This window comes from Musa acuminata, chromosome BXJ1-5 (assembly GCF_036884655.1).
Source record: "Musa acuminata AAA Group cultivar baxijiao chromosome BXJ1-5, Cavendish_Baxijiao_AAA, whole genome shotgun sequence".
Taxonomy (NCBI): Eukaryota; Viridiplantae; Streptophyta; class Magnoliopsida; order Zingiberales; family Musaceae; genus Musa; species Musa acuminata.
In genome coordinates, this window is record NC_088331.1 from 24,830,586 (window position 1) to 24,849,154 (window position 18,569).

At 39.8% G+C, this 18,569-nt stretch overlaps 3 protein-coding genes across 3 annotated transcripts; 2 read left to right on the top strand and 1 right to left on the bottom strand.

The window, feature by feature from the left end:
- Positions 1–5,905: 5,905 nt before the first annotated feature.
- LOC135674084 (eukaryotic translation initiation factor 3 subunit K-like) lies at positions 5,906–10,638 on the top strand. Its single transcript, XM_065183535.1, has 8 exons — positions 5,906–6,084; positions 7,376–7,432; positions 7,516–7,566; positions 7,672–7,734; positions 8,403–8,453; positions 8,542–8,608; positions 9,240–9,322; positions 10,214–10,638. The coding sequence occupies exons 1-8, from the start codon at positions 5,968–5,970 to the stop codon at positions 10,415–10,417; spliced, it is 693 nt and encodes a 230-aa protein (XP_065039607.1). The 5' UTR covers positions 5,906–5,967; the 3' UTR covers positions 10,418–10,638.
- Positions 10,639–12,233: 1,595 nt separating this feature from the next.
- On the top strand, positions 12,234–15,279 carry LOC135674085 (small ribosomal subunit protein uS2-like). Its single transcript, XM_065183536.1, has 5 exons — positions 12,234–12,462; positions 13,241–13,503; positions 13,579–13,776; positions 14,214–14,418; positions 14,909–15,279. The coding sequence occupies exons 1-5, from the start codon at positions 12,336–12,338 to the stop codon at positions 15,034–15,036; spliced, it is 921 nt and encodes a 306-aa protein (XP_065039608.1). The 5' UTR covers positions 12,234–12,335; the 3' UTR covers positions 15,037–15,279.
- A 184-nt stretch (positions 15,280–15,463) lies between these two features.
- Positions 15,464–17,562, bottom strand: LOC135674086 (peroxiredoxin Q, chloroplastic-like). The gene is made up of 4 exons (XM_065183537.1): positions 17,289–17,562; positions 16,816–16,953; positions 16,535–16,624; positions 15,464–15,801 (listed from the first exon to the last, which is right to left on the bottom strand). Exons 1-4 carry the CDS (start codon positions 17,481–17,483, stop codon positions 15,583–15,585), a joined length of 642 nt encoding a protein of 213 aa, XP_065039609.1. The 5' UTR covers positions 17,484–17,562; the 3' UTR covers positions 15,464–15,582.
- Positions 17,563–18,569: the final 1,007 nt, after the last annotated feature.

Sequence of the window (18,569 nt, forward strand, 5' to 3'; positions counted from 1 at the left end):
AAACTTTATGATGTATGTCAGGCCTTGACATCATCCTTGAAGAGATACATCATGATGGGTATCATGATAGGAATATTGATAAGTTTAACTGATCTAACTTATCAATATGTCACTTGAATTCTAAGATCATGAATTCAAGGTTGACTTATCTCAACTATGGCATGTAGACAGGGGGAGTTAAGGTTAACTCCATTATCAATTGATTATCATCATCAAAAAGGGGGAGATTGTTGAATCTCGGATTTTGATGATGAAGTCAATTGTCATTTGTTGTCTAATCTATGTGTTGAGATAAGTGTGCAGGATTAACTACGATGAAAGTAAGACATGCAGCAGGAGTTGCGCCGGAGTCATGACAATGATCACGTTGGGAGTTCGAGAGCTCGACGGAATTTCGGACAGTCATCGGAGGTTCTGCGGGAACAAATCCGAGAAGTCCAGAAGCTTGCCAAAGGAGCTCGTCGGAACTTGCTAAGTGGATCATCGCAGTCCAGGAGTTTGCCGGAAGTCCGCAGGAGTATCACCGAGGGTTCATCGGATGATCGACGGAAGTTCACCGGAAACTCGCCGGAAGAAGCGAGTGACGCACCAAAGCAAGCTGCAGAATATGTCTTAGGAAATAATCGTAGTTAGCACTTTTATTAAGAAATGGGAGGTGATCCCATTAGCTTAATCCTGGGGCAATTGGGCCCCTAAAGAACTCAGATTGGGTCGAATGGTTCAACCCATTCGGACCCAGGTTGATGTGGGAGGTGCAACCGCCCAGGCAGGGAGGTAGCACCACCCAAGCTGTGTCTCCCAGCAAGACTAGGAGGTGCAACCGCCCCAGCCGAGAGGTGCAACCGCCCAGGGCTCAGTCTTCGAGCGAGACTGGGCAGTGCAACCTCTCTAGTCAGGCGGTGCAACCTCTCTAGTCAGGAGGTACAACCGCCTGAGCTCGGTCTTCGAGCTCTGGCAGAGAGGTGCAACCGCCTCTGACAGAGGTGGCACCGCCCAGAGGCTCAATCTTCGAGCTCTGCCAGGCGGTGCAACCTCTCCAGTCAAGAGGTACAACCGCCTGATCCCGGAATTTCGGGATTTGATCGTTTTGAGCTCCAAATTTGAACTAGGTTCGGGCCTATAAATACCCCACCCATTCAGCACTGAAAAGATACAGATCCACACCGAATTCCTGATCTTTTCTGTGATTCTAAGAGCTCAAATTTGTGTAAAGTCCAAAAGTTCTCCTCTTTCTATTCTTCAAGTCTTGAGTTGTAAAGAGAGGAGAGAAAGGATCTGTAAGGGTTGTCTCCTGAGCCTGTCAAAAGGAGAGAAACTGTAAAAGGGCAGTTGGCCTTCGCCTATTGAAGGAAGGCCTCTAGTTGACGTTGGCAACCTCATCAGTGGAGGAAGCCAAAAGTGGAGTAGGTCAAGGCTGACCGAACCACTCTAAATCTCTGGTTTGCGTTTATTTTGAGCACTTTATCATTACTGCAAACCTCCTACATAGCTACTGCCCTCTACGCTTTTACGAACGATTCTCTAAGTTTAGATCTTTCCGAATCTGCATTAAGACGTAAATCGGTGTTTTCGTACGATCTTTACATTGCAGTTTACGTTAACGTATTGATTCGATTTATAACTGCAAACTGCTTTCTGCGCATTCATAAAACGCTTTTCAAAGTTCAGAATCTGCGTTTAGACGTAAAACTACGTTTAGACGCAAAACTGCGTTTAGACGTAAAACTGCGTTTAGACGTAAAACTACGTTCAGACGCAAAACTGCGTTTAGACGTAAAAGTGCGTTTAGACGTAAAACTGCGTTTAGACGTAAAACTGAGTTTAGACGCAAAACTGCGTTCAGACGCAAAACTGCGTTTAGACGTAAAACTGCGTTTAGACGTAAAACTGCGTTTAGACGTAAAACTGCGTTTAGACGTAAAACTGAGTTTAGACGTAAACTGAACTTGGACGCAATCTGCGCTTAGTCGCAAACTGCAATTAAATACAAACTGTGAATCGGCTTTTGCATCATAATAGATTTTATCGAACGAACGCACCTTTCGGTTTTAAATTGCTGTAAGATTTCCGTTGCACTAATTCACCCCCCCCCTCTTAGTGCTCTCGATCCTAACACTTCACATTTGGCTATCTTGATGAGAAGCTCGTTGACACCGGTCTTACAAAGTTCCTTGGCCTCTGCCCTTAAGCCTTGTCTCAGTACTTGGAGTTTGCCTTTGCATGCTCCATCTCCTTGGCCCCTTTCACGACCAAGCGCTCTCCCTCCATGAGAGCAAGGGATCAATGACTTTCACGGAAGTCCCGCCTCTATGGTACCATGGCACTACCATGCCCATGGCCCTACTATCTGTCGCCTCGCATCTGTATCCCTTTTCTTCATGATCATTAGATATGTCTTTGTGGTACTCCTCTGAGTCCACCTCCATGCTAATTGATGCTTGATTTTGGGTAGCTAAGTCTCTCTGGACTCGTCGTCGCTTCCTTGTCCCTTTCGACCCCCTGCTTCAACACCTCGATGTTCTCCAAGTAGATCCCTTTGGTCGATGGAAAGACAGACTGCAACTCCCATGAATGGCCTCTGCCATCACGTTGTAGGGTTTGCACCGAATCTGTTCTCCTTAGCTTCTTTGGTAGCAACGTTTGCTTACTCGACCTTGTCCTCTGACTTGCCGGACTCCCTTATGCGAATATAGGCTCTAGAGCAATCTAACTATCTAGCTGCTTCGATCATACCTCTGCATGATCAAGTCCCTCCCATAGGACTCACTAGTACTTACATTCGAACTTTTCCCTTGGTGGAACACAGCCCCCATATGTTGATGACCAAGACTTTCATCCGATGCAAAATTTGATACACGCACAGAAGACCTGCCTCTGCGATACCATGACCTTCACTCCTTAAATCCATAGCTCTTCTTGTCATCATATTGTTCATCGAAGTGGAGCTTCTAGTAGCTCCCGATCATATCTCTGTATGATCTAGTCCCTCACGGGACTTTGTTGTGTGCATCGTATTGCCATGAATTGTTCCACCACGATCCGCTGTACCATATCGCCTCCTAGTGACATCTCTATTGCATTTTGATCTTTGTGGGATGAACTCAAATTATGATCCCTCCATGTGTGTCCTCTACCAATACATCGCAGGGTTTCTTCCACCTTCGAGTTTGTTCGTTCCTTTGATAATCGATATTCATCTACTTGCTCTTGGGTCACACCTAGATGAAGCACCGCTCTAGGACAGTTCGTCGCCTAGTAGCTCCCGAAGTCCACCGACTTCGCTGAAAATGGTGCACCATTGTCTAGATCCCGGGCCTTTGCCCCTACCATCACAATCTCCGTTATGCACCGCTTCCTTCATGGCAACTTGAATGGCAACACTGTGGCATATTCTTCAAGAGTACCCGCCTCCATGTCCTCTTACCCCGTGCTAAGGCTTTCTGAACCTAATTTCGCCTCCGCAAGTTGAGTCGCCTTAGTTCCTCCATCAAATGCTTCTCCGAGATAAGGTGCATGTGCCAAGAAGCTCCCTTTGTCTTTGGCACCATGCAAGATGAGTCCGCTTCATCAAAATGAAGGACCCATGGAACAACATGATCCTGCTCTTGCCTTTGCAAGAGTTCATTTTCTTAACCTCTGTCCAAGGAAAGCACTGTGCCTCCGCTCCATGTTCCATCTTCTATGCTGGCTCCCTTCATGTGGCTTGGGTATTTCGCCAAGTTACACCCAAGTTGCTCCACTTCTCATTTTTGCATTGAGTTGATAGTGGCTCTCGCGCCCACCATTCCATGGGTCAGCCCTCCCTTGAGTCTGATCTCCATATCGACTCCAAGTGTGCCTTCATTTATGTTGCTTTAGGTCGCTCCCCCACTTGATCTCGCAATGCATCTACCAATGTATTCTCTGAAGCGAGATCATGCGATGACTCCTCGTTGCTTACTCGGTCCATTAAGCTTCGTGGAGTTATTGTTTGTTGAGGTACTCCTCAACATGTGCGGTCTGTTGCACATGATTCTCCCTCTAGAGAAATCAGGATATATCCCTCCTAGATAAATGTCCCGTTGGAGCAATATATCTCTTTGTTTCAGAGACCACCATCCCCTTGGACTACTCCGATTTATTAAATAAACTGCGTATTATTTTGCCTCCTGCAAACACACTTGCTAGATTACGACTCCACGTCAATACAGCCCCCACTGCACCACTTAAGGCCTAGCAATATGTTGAACTCGCTGCATACTTCAGCCTCCTACAGACGTATCTTTCATATGCCGAAGAGAAAGTTTTAATACTCCATAGTGCTGAGTTTTAGTCGCCTTGGGATGGCCACAAACATTCCATCGTCCGCATATAAGCCCATGCATGAGTACCAAATTCTTCGAGTTAGCAATTCCCCTCACCTCTATGAGCTTTGCACAACTCTTTTAGTCGCTGAGCAACTCATTCCGCCTTGCATGGTCTTATCCTTTACCAAGCGCCTCCCTTGCCTTGAGTATCATCAAGTATGGTTGTCAATGTTGAGCTGTCGCTCAAACTCAACCATCCAAACCTTTGTGAGCTCCGCATTTTTCTAAGTTTGCTTGTTCTCGTGGTGCCTCTTGCGTGAAGGGTTGGCCATGTCTCTGAATGCCAATCTCAAATGCCCGCTCCTCCGAGCGACTCCTTTTCCCTACATCTACATGCCCGTTTTTTCCCAAATGATCACGCATGTGCTGACTGCCCTCAACGTAGCCCCACTAGGTCCCCCATATTTGCATGCCAAGTGTGTCTATGAGTGCTTGTCCCGCTCTGAGACCATCTGTCTCGGACTTAGCTAGTTTTGCTTAAGTCATGCGGCACCCTTACGTATCCATCCGTAAATGTTAGCCTTCTCGAAGCCTCCCATGGTCCCTTAGGACCCACAAAAGATAAAACGGGTTAGAGAAAACGTCTCATTCGGGATTCACAAGCAAACATTTCTGAAAACACTTCATAGACAATGCAAATTACAAAAAGACTTTACAAGCTCTGAACAGTTACACAACAAAGGGTCAAAATGGTCTACTATAGATCGAAAATCTCTCACAAGTGTCCACATGACACAACCTTTATTTACAAGCCTAAAGCGACCACTAAACCCAACTAAAATGAGGTTATTAAGCCTTCGGCTGTCCCTTGTGCAAAGCATGAACATACCAAAAGATACAGACATACATAAGCATTACATCAAACATCCTGTTTAGAAGTTTGTCCGTGACAGCGTGGGGGTGCTCCTCTTGTTGACTTGGCTATAGCGTGGTATAGTATCGGTGGTGGTATGGCTGGGACCCAAAATATACCTTATCACGGAGTACATTCTGACGTGGTCCAAAATTAAATCAAATATACTGAGAAGAATATATATATGTATATATATATATATATATGTATATATATGTATAGATATGTATATATATGTATAGATATGTATATATATATATATGTATATATATATATATGTATATATATATATATACATATATATATATATACATATATATATATATACATATATATATATATATACATATATATACATATATATATATATATGTATATATATATATATACATATATACATATATATATATATGTATATATATGTATATATATATATATATATATATCCTTCCTCATCGCCCGTATTGATCAGTTTTAATTTCATCGGCACCGTAAATAAACTGTGGTCCGATTCATCTTCGGCAACGGTAAAGAAAAGAAGAAATAGAAGACACATGATTGGCCAGAGAAAATTTGACGGCTGAGATCGCATGTCCCAGGGAAGAGGGTCCCAGATATCCAACGGTCAGGATCTCCTGATCGTTGAAAACTTAGAATCTTGACGCGCGTATTGGCCTTTTTGTAAGTGTGGTTTTAGGGTTTCTCGCTCGAACCTCGTATCTCTCTCCTCTGTTGTGCGAGATTTGTGGGGCTTCTTTCGTTAGCGGGATGGGGAGAGAGCAGCAGCAGCAGCAGCAAGCGGCCTACACTGTGGAGCAGCTCGTCGCCGTGAATCCTTACAACCCTGACATCCTCACAGATCTGGAGAACTACGTCAACGAGCAGGTGGCTCAATCTCGAAGCTGTCCTCTTTGATCTTCCTTTAGATTCCAATTCCATCAACCATTTTGATTGGAAACCCATGGCGGAATCGGAATCTCATTCGATTGCGATTAACTTTAGATTCTTTGACGGCTTACGATCTATAAGATATATGACTTCCATAGCCTTTTAATGAGGCATGTGTTGTTGGAGAGAAGGTTTATGGTGCTTGGAAATGGATATCTAATTTTTATTATCGCTTATCTGTTCCAGTGAAAAGGATTGATTTTGGGCCTGATTCTGCAGAATGTTCTCTTCATGATTCCCATCTTATGCTTGTTGACTATATTAGGACTGAACATCTACTAGAAATGGCTCGCTGTGAATTGACCCCTCCAATGAAACCATGAAAGACACGAATTCTTAGGAAGGCGTTCCAGCTTTCAGAGGAAGTGAAAGCTGGAAACTTGACGTCGCAATCTCGTAACCCTTTGTGCTAATCATGGATTTCTGATAACGAGGAGGCCGTTGCATGATGTGTCTTCAGTCATATCTGGTACTTAATATTTGTTTAAACATTATTTGGGCAGCATAGAAACTCAATGTGAGATCCATCTTAGATGCATCACATCTCTTCTTTCTTCATGGATGCTAGGTAGTAACAATAATCCACAAGTCCAATTCTAGGATGTTGTAAAATCTCTATTTACATTTGTGGATTGATTTACATTGACATGGATCTTCAGAGTTTGGGTATTGGGCATAAAAAAATGTTAAACTGTACTTGTTAACTCATACAAGGTGTCTTATGTTTATCCAATATTTCTATTGTTGATGCTAAAAGCTATAACAGATCATTTGTACTTGGAATATTATCATATTGATCGGCAATATATTTTCTCTGGCATGTGTTGTCCAGAAACACTTCTGCTGAATTTCATGTTTACACTATTTGCTTGAACATATATTGAAATTAAAATTGCAATGCACTTGAAGCTTTGGATGGATGTCTAACTTTGACATCTGATGTGTATATGTCAATTGTCCATGCTCTGGTATCCTGCTATGTTTAAGTTAGTTTTTTCAGTCACCTAGATTTGCAGCACTTTCAAACCATGGAGAAAGTGGAATGATATATGGATTCACATATATTAAATTTTCATTAGCATATCAACTACTTTTTTACCCATGCAAACGTATTACTGATTTGCAAAACCATTTTTACACTCTGGTTAAGAAAATGGATATAGGTCTAGGTGGCTTTTGATCTTTATTGAATATCTTGGTCAGAATAAGTGAATATCCTTTCTTACAGGTTTCATCTCAAACATACAGCTTGGATGCAAACCTTTGTCTTCTTCGGCTTTATCAGGTAATGATTTAATTTCTTTATTCGTAGACAGCATTGGAAATTAAATAAGTTTTTCTTCTGACTTTCAATTTTCTTTTTTATAGTTTGAGCCAGGTCGAATGAGTGTTCCTATTGTAGTCCGGATTTTGATTAAGGTCTGTTCTTTTGAGAAGTATTGAATAAAAAATTAAATTAAATTTTAGTCAAACTTGTTCTTGTCCTGATTGCTTCTTAATTTTTTTTTTTCCTTTTTTTTGCAGGCTCTCATGGCTATGCCAGCCACTGATTTTAGCCTTTGTCTCTTCTTGATTCCTGAGCAAGTGGTATTTAAACCTTTGCCTTTGATTCACTATAACAGGAACTAGTTTCTAGATCAACAAGTGGAAATTGGGAATACATGAATTTTGAAGTAACAATGATTAACAAAATTATCCAAAAAGTTATGCAGATACTCGTGTGAAAATTTTGGTTAAATGAGCCATTCCATTAAGAACTAGTAAATCTTCATAAGTGATTAACCTATGTAACTATTAGTAGATGAGAGAGAGATTATAATGTTGCAGTTATAATGATCTGAAAATACTATAAGCATGAAGATCTCAATCTACCGACCATTTCTTTCAGCAGAAAAAATTGCTTTGGTTATTATGTAGTAGCCTTTAAGCCAAGTGACCTTGTGGGAAAAAAAGAGTTTAATTCTTGTGCAAAGTAACCCACTTTGTGTGGGAAAAAAAATGAAGCACATTGTTTTATTCCCAAGAAGGTTTTCGAGTGTCCTATTATATCCTTGTGTTGAATGGCATAATGAACTGCAAGAAGCAACTTCTACTTCCTTTTTATTAGTGATTAGTAACTCTCTTGTCTTGTTTCTACAATTTTGTAATTTAAATCATTGCCCAAAGACAGATATTATATGGTACTGTTTGAATAGTTCTTTCCGTTTACAAACTCATTTACATTTCTAATATTCTATTTTTTTATTCATTGGCAGCAAATGGAAGAGCAGATTAAGACATTGATTGTTCTCTCTCACTATCTTGAAGTATGTATTATTTTATGTTCTGACCTTCACATGTGCCATATGCCCCAAATTGGCTGCTGGTAATTTGAATTCAATATCATTATTGCAGACTGCAAGATTTCGTCAATTTTGGGAAGAAGCAGCAAAGAACCGCAGCACACTTGAAGTTGTTCCTGGTAAAAAGAATGCTCCAACTTATGGGTTGACACCACAGCCATCAAAAGTCCTATCTGTAGTATTCTTGACAATTAATTAATTTCTTGGTTAACAATATACATGGATTAGAATGATGGTTATGATGGCTACATTTTGTAATCATGTGTGGGACTCAGGTGTCTGTGCATGTCAATGTTTCACATTTCCTAATCTCAGTGCTTATCTACCAATTAATAGTCATCCCTACCACTGGGTGATGTGTGAACAGAAGGGTTATATGGTATGCAAAGAATGATAGAGATATCGTTTACAGATAAGGATACAAAAGCTTTCAGGCATGCAAAGAAATTGGTCAATAGAAGTAACTAAAAGGGTTAAGTGCACTTTTTGTAACAACGACCATCCACATCTGCCATAAATCCCCTTGTTATTCTGTTAAGCACACTTCTAACCTTACTCTCTACTTATCTTCCCAGTTACTTAATTCCCAGCTCTTCATAATTTCACTGCTTTACTCTATAAACCACCAACAGCCAACAATTTCACACACTTCCTTTGAATATATATACACATATTACATATATGTTTTGAAATTGTATATAAATGAAGTATGTTGTATACGTTATGTAACTTACAATTAGTATGATGCAGGTTTTGAGCAAGCAATCCAAGCTTATGCAATTCATGTCCTCTCCTTGACTTACCAGAAAGTGCCAAGGCCTGTAACTGCAGAGGTAATGTTTTTTTTTTTATTTGCTTTCTGTGAACTTTATTCTTTGTTAAATATGTTTCAGTGCGATGTATAATGTTTGAGAAATTAAACGTACATGGGACATGTATTGCTGTATTATATGAAAAACAAAGAATCCAGTTCATCTTTAATCTTGAAGCATCAATCTTCGTCAGTATAAGTAATGGTTACACATAGAACAGATTAACATGTCACTGTTTATCTATATTTTGGGTTCTGATTCAGACAACAGTTCATGGGGTGGTTCTTGGTGTTCCTTCACCATCATAAAAATGTCCAATAAACTATTTGCCTATGACCTATATTTATGTCAAAGGAAAAAAAAACTGGTGTGTCCTGGTTTTGATGAGTTGTCTAACCATGTAGACGTCTTTAAATTGATTGCATCCTGTCTAGTCTAGTCGCTTGAGTTCTGCTACTTCTGAGTTTCTGCCTGTTGCACACAATGCATGAGGCATCCACGTTTTCCAGCTTTCTCATTTGTCTGGTTCAAGAATCACTGGCTTTTACACCATGCCATAATGCATGTACTCCATCCTGTTCTCCAATTCTCGGTTTAATGATTGGATCTGGCGTCAATTAAGTGCTTTATGGTCTTTTGTTTCCAGTTGCCATCGGTAGCTTCTCCATGATGATGGTGTCCCAACTTTTTCTTGACCTATTATACTTATTGTGTTGGAATACGCATTTTAGAGATTGGCTAACTTATAAAGAATGTTCGGTTTGAAAGCTAAAACCTTTTCTTCATTTTTCTTTAGATATTAGTCGGGCTGCCATGTGTGATATATAGAAAGTGCTGTAAATAAAATTGCATAAGCTCACCATCTCTATTCAAGCTTTCCTAGTTCTAAACTGTGTTTTTGTTCTTCAACAGGCCATTAACATCGAAGGTCTCTCTCTGGATAAGTTCCTAGAGTATCATGTGGCAAACAGTGGCTGGGTTCTCGAGAAGGGCCACAGCCGCTCTCAGCTGATGGTCCTTCCTCGTAACGAGTTCAATCATCCAGAACTGAAGAAGAACACAGTTGATGGCATGCCGTTCGAGCATGTCACCCGCATCTTCCCCATCCTAAGCTGAATCCATATTTAAGGCCACATCCTGGTGGGATTGATTACTAGTTACCAAAATCCTGTTATCTCAAGGGCTCGTCTTCCTTGTTGGTTATGAGTCCTGCTGGACTTCATAAAACTTCTAATGGAATCCATGCGTTTCAAAATTTTTTTAAGTGATGTATCATCATACTTGGGATTTTTGCAAGCTGCGAAAATTTCTGAGCTCGCTTAGAATGCTTCCTATTATTACCCTTTTGGGGGTTGCATTTGCAATGGCAAGTTGAATACCTTGAATTCATCAGATCATCATTGTATCTTGACACTTAATGTTGCTTCGTTTAGTGCTTCTATGAGATTGATACCCAAACCATATTAGCTATTTATGCATCTGAGTCCAAACTCAAGTCGAGTATATATGTCAGTCTACTCGGACTATGGATTACGTCACATGTGAAGCCGCTATCTAATTGTCACAATCTAAATTCCAAGTCACTTACTTTCATATCCACACTCAAACGCAAAGTTCTCAATCATAGAGTACGATATCTTGCTCGCTTGGACACTTGAGTACCCAATCATAGAGCATGATATATTGTCTGTTATCATTTTCTCGCTATCTTTCTTGGCTATATACATTCAAGAAAACATAGTGTAATTATTTAAAATTAATCTTCCATAAATTGATGTAACTGTTTGTCTATCCCTCTCCTTTGTCATTGTCATTGCCATTGTTAGTTCCACTTGTGTGATCATTTTTTTTTTTTTTTTTTCTCTAATGTCTCTCTTCATCTTTTGAATTTTGTGATGCTTATCTTTTCCTCTCATTCATTATCATCATGTTTTTTGTCTTCCATCATGCTCGTATCTGTCTCTCCTTTATCATGATCATCTATTTCATCTACAATCTTTTACTTATTTCATTGACTTTTTTTTTTTTTTTCTCTGTTTGTCTTTTTGTCACAAGGGCTTATCCATCTCCTCAATCACCACATACCTCTTTGCCTTCAATCAAATTAGACTTAAAAATATCCTAATGTCATAAAAATAAATAGAAAAACTAATAAAATACCTATTTGGTGAAAGTTTGAAATGATGTTGATAAAGTTTACGATGTCACACTCATAAAATCAAGACCATAAAAGTCCCTAAAATTAATAAAAAAAATAAAAAAAAAATCAATGGAGCAACTATTCATAAGTTTCAATGAAAGTTTAAGATGAGTTGGAGGAATATTTATATCATATTTGTATATATATATTCAACAATTCATTTATCAGTGTCACGACAAAGTTTATCAATCTCAAATGTTCATCATCTAAAAAATATGATATAAATAATTACTATATATATATATATATTATTTTTGATGATTTCAGGTACACTTGTCAAGTTCAATTTGACACGAGAGAGAGAGAGAGAGAGAGAGGGAGGCGATGGAAAGTTGGAAGGAGAGGTGACAGTGGAGGAGAGTGATCAGCGATCGGGAGATAAAGATCAGAAGAAGGGAAAAGGTCGAATCCGGTTTGATAAGATTCATATTCAAATCCTCCTGTAAATCACACAATAATCACTAAGGATAACAGCACGCTGGTCGGTCCTTTTAGATCTTAAGGCCCCCAAAGTGAGGGTGGGGTGTTTGTAGGTGAATCGACCGCAACAGAATATGACATGATAACAAAATTTATGCTCCGAAGAGTATATTAATGTACGTGGTTAATCCCCTCGTTCAGTAAACTGCGGGAGCAAAACTGGTCCAACATTTGGGGGCCAATTTAGTCATTTTACTGCGGCCGTGTACAGTTAGGGTTTTGCACCGGGGCATAAGAGGCATCGGGACATCCCCCTCGACTTCCCTCACCGCCGCCGTCGCCACTCGCGATATCGCATGTACAAAAGCTCAGGGCTGGAAGGAGAGAACGAGCTTGCTTTGCTCGGTGGTAGCCATGGCGACGCGGGCGCTCTCTCAGAAGGAGCAGGACATACAGATGATGCTCGCCGCCAACGTCCACCTCGGCGCTAGGAACTGCGACTTCCAGATGGAGCGCTACGTTTACAAGCGACGACCTGATGGTAAACCCCCCAAATCTCTCTCTCTCTCTCTCTCTCTCTCTCCCTCTCTCTCTTTTCTGGATGCCAGATCGGCTCTCCACTATGACGTGTATTTGATCGCGAGGAGACTTATGGATAGTAGTAATCCATGAGGGATTGGTGGTATATTCTATTTGTTTTGATATTTTGCTTTTTCTTCATTTTTCCGTCTCTATGCTATATGTTTCGTGCTAGTGGCAAATAACTGGTGGACAAGAAATTCTTTTTTTCGGGGTGGAGAATGGAGATTTATATGCATGATTTAGGAACAACCATCGATGATCGCCGTACGAATCCGTGATGATTATTCCACGATGCCCGAAAAGTAGGTTGTTCCGTTTGATCCGGGAAGAGATTTCGTTGTGGCAAAGGCGGAATGTTTGTTGTTTAGAATGTTGTGTGCCTTGTGAGAAATCCCTGATAAGTACTGCCGAGCAAATGACATCGCATGTGCATGTTACTTAGATATGTTTTGATGATTTTGAAGGACCTCTCGAGTATAATATTAGTTTTTATTCTATGAAATCAAGTAATTAAGAAAATGCACATAAAGATGAAGAATGTGAGCGCCAGGGTTTATATAAGATGATTGTCATGTTGAAGAATCGGTTATTAGAAAAAATTGTAAATCAGACATGGTCCTAGTAGTTCGAAGGTGAAAAGGGTTTCATAATAATTTCTACCACGATAAACTATAGGTCTGATCTTAAGTATACAAGTTTTTTCTTTGTAAATGTCATATCACATTTTTGTTATTCAGGTGTCCACATCATCAACCTTGGCAAAACTTGGGAGAAGCTTCAGCTAGCAGCTAGGGTTATAGTTGCCATTGAGAATCCTCAGGATATTATCGTCCAATCTGCAAGGCCGTATGGTCAGAGAGCTGTTTTGAAGTTTGCACAGTTCACAGGTGCTCATCCTATCGCAGGGAGGCATACACCAGGAACATTTACGAATCAGCTGCAGACATCCTTTAGTGAACCTCGTCTTCTAATTCTTACTGATCCTAGAACTGACCACCAGGTAAAAATTGAAGATTTTTCTCTTCTTTATTTAGCCAAACATTAAAGTTAAAAAATGTCTGGTCCATTCAAACAGCCTATCAAGGAATCTGCTTTGGGAAACATTCCAACAATCGCCTTCTGTGACACGGACTCTCCAATGCGATATGTTGATATTGGAATCCCGGCAAACAATAAAGGAAAGCTCAGTATTGGTTGTCTCTTTTGGCTGCTGGCAAGAATGGTTCTGCAGATGCGTGGCACTATTCCCCTTGGACGTAAATGGGAAGTAATGGTAAGGTTACATAGATATTGTTTACTTCCAGCTTAATCCTATGTTCAATGCTAGGGTATTGGTTGATGGATAAACCACTTTAATAGGCTTAAAAGAAGTCACTATACAGTTTGATACATAACATGTTCTATTTTCATATTAATAATTGTAATTTCTTTTCTTTTTTTGCAACTTCTGCTGATAGTTTACATGATGAACCATCTCCATGCACAACAGGGACACCTAAAAACATGAATGTTTTAAGCTCTAACAGAATCGTCTCCAACATTCTATATGTCCTTCGATAGTTCTTGCAACACTTGGAAATCATCAGCTTATGTTTGCAGATGATTTCTCTGTTTGGTCTATGTTTTGTCTGTTTTATTAGAAATATTTTTCGTCATTGATCATATTTCAAATATCCTTTTTATTTTCCCAACTAAGCCAGGGTGTTGCAGGTTGATCTGTTCTTTTATAGAGATCCTGAGGAGGCCAAGGAACAGGAGGAAGCAGAGGCCCCAGTTGCTCCTGAGTTTGGTGCAGTTCCAGACTATGGTGCCATGGTACCAAATGATCAGTGGACTACTGAACAGTGGATGCCTGATGCAGCTGTACCTGCTGGTGTTCCTCCTGTGGCTGGAGTTGAGTGGACTACTGGTCAAGGTTAGTCTCGGTGGCCATACAGTGATACATGTAATTTTTAGTTTAGCTGGCGCTTACATATGATGATATTTACACTACGATATCCTATTGCTTACATATATATGCTTTGATGAAATCTTGATGTTAGTTTCAGTTACTCCAATTTCAGAGAGTAATGATTACCTGTTACATGGTGCTAATGTCTTCCTCCCTCAAACAAGACATTTTCGAATGATATTACAGATATACCTTCTGATTTCTCTACATGACTATGCAGATACGCTATCCTTCATTTTGGAATATGAATTGGAGTATCCAAATTAATGATCTAGAATATGTTGATGATAAACAAAATAAATTTTTGCTATAAATTTATTTACTATTTAGTGGCCTGGTTTATTTTTATGTCAATCATCCACATCCTGAACCACCAGAAAAAGACTCTTGTAACCTGTTGAATTCCCCGGTCCAATGAGCATGCATGACACATTTTTTGCTTTTCTATCAACAGCACCTGTAGCCGCTGAGGGATGGAATGCGGCTGCTGCTCCACCAGTGGAAGGTGTTGTTTCTCCTGGTGTTCCGTCTGGTTGGGAGGCTGCTGCACCTGCTGCTCCCGCACCCTCAGGTTGGGAGTAATTGGGAGCCGTGTGCTAGAGTTTCAATTCATGAGTCCAAATGGTGTCTCTCTTATCAGGCTGGGAGTAATTGGGAGCCCGTGTGCTAGAGTTTCAATTCATGAGTCCAAATAGTGTCTCTCTTATCGGAATTTGATTTTTTTTTGTCTGGGTAGTACATTTAGAACCTCAATGGTGCTTTTGTTTACCATATTTCAGCATCCAGCGCTGAATTAGTTGGCTTTGTGTTGTTTTTGTTTCTTCACTTCTTGGTTGCCTTAAAAGATGACAACAAATTTTGATGCAGTATCTTAAATTTATATTTTCCTTAATGAAGTTTGAAGTTTATTACATATTGTATGGATCCATGTAGCTTCAAGAATGTCAGATAGCTCCGCATAATCATTGAGGATACGTAGCTTTACTCATTTCCAATCATCCATGTCATATAAGGAAAAGGCCAACATGCTTACTACGAGTAGAGTACAGTAGAGTCCAAACAAGGTGATGCCTGGGCTCAATTTACGTTGGAAGTTGTAGAATGGAAATGACATGGAAGTGTAATGCCTCAGAGGCTCTGCAGTAGCTTTAAGGTCTCCTCAACATGCTTCTCTGGTTGGAATTGATTGTTGTAAACGAGTTGAACCACCCCTTTCCTATCAAGGACATAAGTCTGTCTCCCAGGCAGTGTTCCAAAGAGATCACCAGGAATTCCCCACTGTTTCCTCACCTTGTTGCCTTCATCACTCAGTAAGGTGAATGGTAATCTGTACTTTTTTGCAAATGCCTGCCCACAGTCAATCCAAAACTAAAAAGTTTCAATGGAGATAATAAACAGAATATTCCAATTCCAAGATTTTCCTGAAATTTTGATAGGGAAAAAAAAAAAAGAAAAGAAAATGCTCTCGATGAGTCTCATGTACTTTCCAAAAATCTCTAGTCACTAATTACTGCTTGCTGTTGGTTCTTGTTATTAAAACTAATGTAGTTCAGGCAGCAATCATTGCTAATCCGTCTGGGATTAGGTTATTAATAGTTCCATCCCCTAGCAAGAGAAATTAACTTTTAACTGCAGACTGCTAAAAGTTCATTGTTACAGCTTTGAAGTGCTAATTATTTTCATGTTTTAATTCAACAGCTGCAAATGATGGAACTCAGTAATTGGTTGTTCAACAGAAGCATATCTATCTACCAAGTCACATATATTGATTGTTCAAGAGAAACACGGCTGCCAAATGATGCAACTACTCGTATTTGGTTGTTCGACAGAAGCATATCTAATCTACCAAGTCACTTATATTGATTGTTCGTTCAAGAGAAACACATCTGCCAAATCGCATACATTTCAGACAACAAAACAAAGGAAGCAACCAATTAAGAACAAAGAATAATTGTTCCAGAGGAGCACATCTGCACAATCACATACATTCCAGAGAACAATAGAGAGGACGCAACTAAAGAAAAATAGTTTAAAACTACTGAACAAAACATATAGAGTTAACAAACCATGGTTTGGTTACCTTGTGAGAGGAAGGATCATCACCACTAATCCCTATAACCTCAGCTCCACCCTTCTTAAACTTCTCATAGGAGTCTCTAAAGGCACAAGCCTGCATATGGTATGCTTGTACTTATCAATCACAATAAAAAAAAAAAAAAAAAACCATCCTTGATTTTAAATTTAATTAAGATTACAACTAAAACCCTCCAAAGTCAAAACTTCAAACTTGACTGGTGGAATCCACTAAATTGAACTTGGTTACTACAGGCAACAAGAACAAAATCCCAATCTAAATCTTACCTCTTTGGTGCATCCAGGGGTCTCATCTGCAGGGTAGAAGTAGACCACAACCGGCTTGCCTTTGTACTTGGAAAGGGCCACATTTTTCCCATCCTGGTCTTTCAAAGTAAAAGATGGTGGCACATCACCTTTTGACACCTACAAACATTCACAAAATCCCTGCTTTTAGCTATTAGGTATTGCTGTCAAATATCTAACCATGAACTTTCAGTTGTCAAAAACAAAGTATGTGCTGTGTGTTGAGAGAGGACATCTTTAGGCAAAGTGTCATTGATTGGCTTGAAACATCAGATTGTATTTGTTCTTTAGCACAAAGAAACAAGAAGACCTGAAACAAACACTCTTAAGAATAATGCTTGCGTTAATAAAGGAATAAATGGTTGTCAGAGGTGCAAAAGCTTGCTCTGTCTGACATGGGGAGAGAGAGAGAGAGAGAGAGAGAGAGAGAGAGAGAGAGAGAGAGAGAGATGTACCTTGGCACAAATGAGCATCCTCTGAGGGAAGGAAGGTGGTGGGAGTGATGAGGTGGTGTTGGTAGAGAGTCTGAGGCCATATACTTGGGAATGTGATGCCCTGGGGAGAGATGGAGTAGCTGAGGAGGGTGGAATCCTGGGGTTTGGAGCTCTGAAGAATGTGAGAGGGTGTTTAGGGAGAGAGGTGCAAGCCATGGGAGAGGGATCTCTCTCTCTCCTCTCTCTCTCTCTCTTCTGTGGAGGAAGAAGAGAAGGGATGATGGGTTTGAGGTTGATTCATGTGACGCAAGGATGGGGGATAGAACGCCATTGCGTGGCCACTTGCTGACCTTATCTATATTTCTCTGTCCTACTGGCCAAACCAAATGATAACTTCGACACTTGGCTGAGCTACATCTCCTTGGAGCTTCATGTTAGATGCGGTTCTGTGGTCATTCTTCCAGACATGCACGTCCATATTATCCATGTTCATATGTACAACTTTACATGTACAAGGAGATGAACATGTATGGATACATACCTAGTGTGTTTACATACACACCACATATACATACAATATGTATAGATGTCTGTATGTACATACAGAATGAGTAAATGGAATGCATTTACGTGAAGGATAAAATAATACTAGTACATGCTTAATTGTGTTTTTGCAAATAAATGGTCTCAGAAGTAAGATGTACTTAATGTGTTGATTCATCTACTAAGCCTTTTGAGCGTTGGCATAATGCTTTTGGCCGGCTATCTACCACTCATCCGTAGAAAGTACTCTAACCTAGTAAGTATAAAATAATACTAGTACATGCTTAATTGTGTTTTTGCAAATAAATGGTCTCAGAAGTAAGATGTACTTAATGTGTTGATTCATCTACTAAGCCTTTTGAGCGTTGGCATAATGCTTTTGGCCGGCTATCTACCACTCATCCGTAGAAAGTACTCTAACCTAGTAAGTAATTTTTATTTATGTTAATAGTATGATTTGTAATATTGTACCATATCATTCGGTATGAATGATATGTACTGATCCGATAAAGGATAGGTATGGATAATATATTGGTATATCTTATTATATTATAAATTGATATGTTTGATATAATTCGATATTGACCATATCGACAATTATTTAGTACACCGATATAATATGGTATTCAAAACCTTGATTAATAGAAATGATATCTATCATGCTGGTTATTGCAAAGTTGTGAACTAATTCCCAATTCCCAAATCTTTCTTGACATTGATAGAAATAAAGGTTATCACAGGCTGACCAAATACAAGGTG

Coding starts and splice junctions, on each gene's coding strand:
- LOC135674086 (XM_065183537.1), bottom strand. CDS start 17,483: ATGGCTTGCACCTCTCTCCCTAAACACCCTCTCACATTCTTCAGAGCT. Junction 16,954..17,288: donor GGATGCTCATTTGTGCCAAG/GTACATCTCTCT, acceptor GAATGTTTGTAG/GTGTCAAAAGGTGATGTGCC. Junction 16,625..16,815: donor CCCCTGGATGCACCAAAGAG/GTAAGATTTAGA, acceptor TACCATATGCAG/GCTTGTGCCTTTAGAGACTC.
- LOC135674084 (XM_065183535.1), top strand. CDS start 5,968: ATGGGGAGAGAGCAGCAGCAGCAGCAGCAAGCGGCCTACACTGTGGAG. Junction 6,085..7,375: donor AGAACTACGTCAACGAGCAG/GTGGCTCAATCT, acceptor CCTTTCTTACAG/GTTTCATCTCAAACATACAG. Junction 8,609..9,239: donor CACACTTGAAGTTGTTCCTG/GTAAAAAGAATG, acceptor AGTATGATGCAG/GTTTTGAGCAAGCAATCCAA.
- LOC135674085 (XM_065183536.1), top strand. CDS start 12,336: ATGGCGACGCGGGCGCTCTCTCAGAAGGAGCAGGACATACAGATGATG. Junction 12,463..13,240: donor TTACAAGCGACGACCTGATG/GTAAACCCCCCA, acceptor TTTGTTATTCAG/GTGTCCACATCATCAACCTT. Junction 13,504..13,578: donor ATCCTAGAACTGACCACCAG/GTAAAAATTGAA, acceptor CCATTCAAACAG/CCTATCAAGGAATCTGCTTT.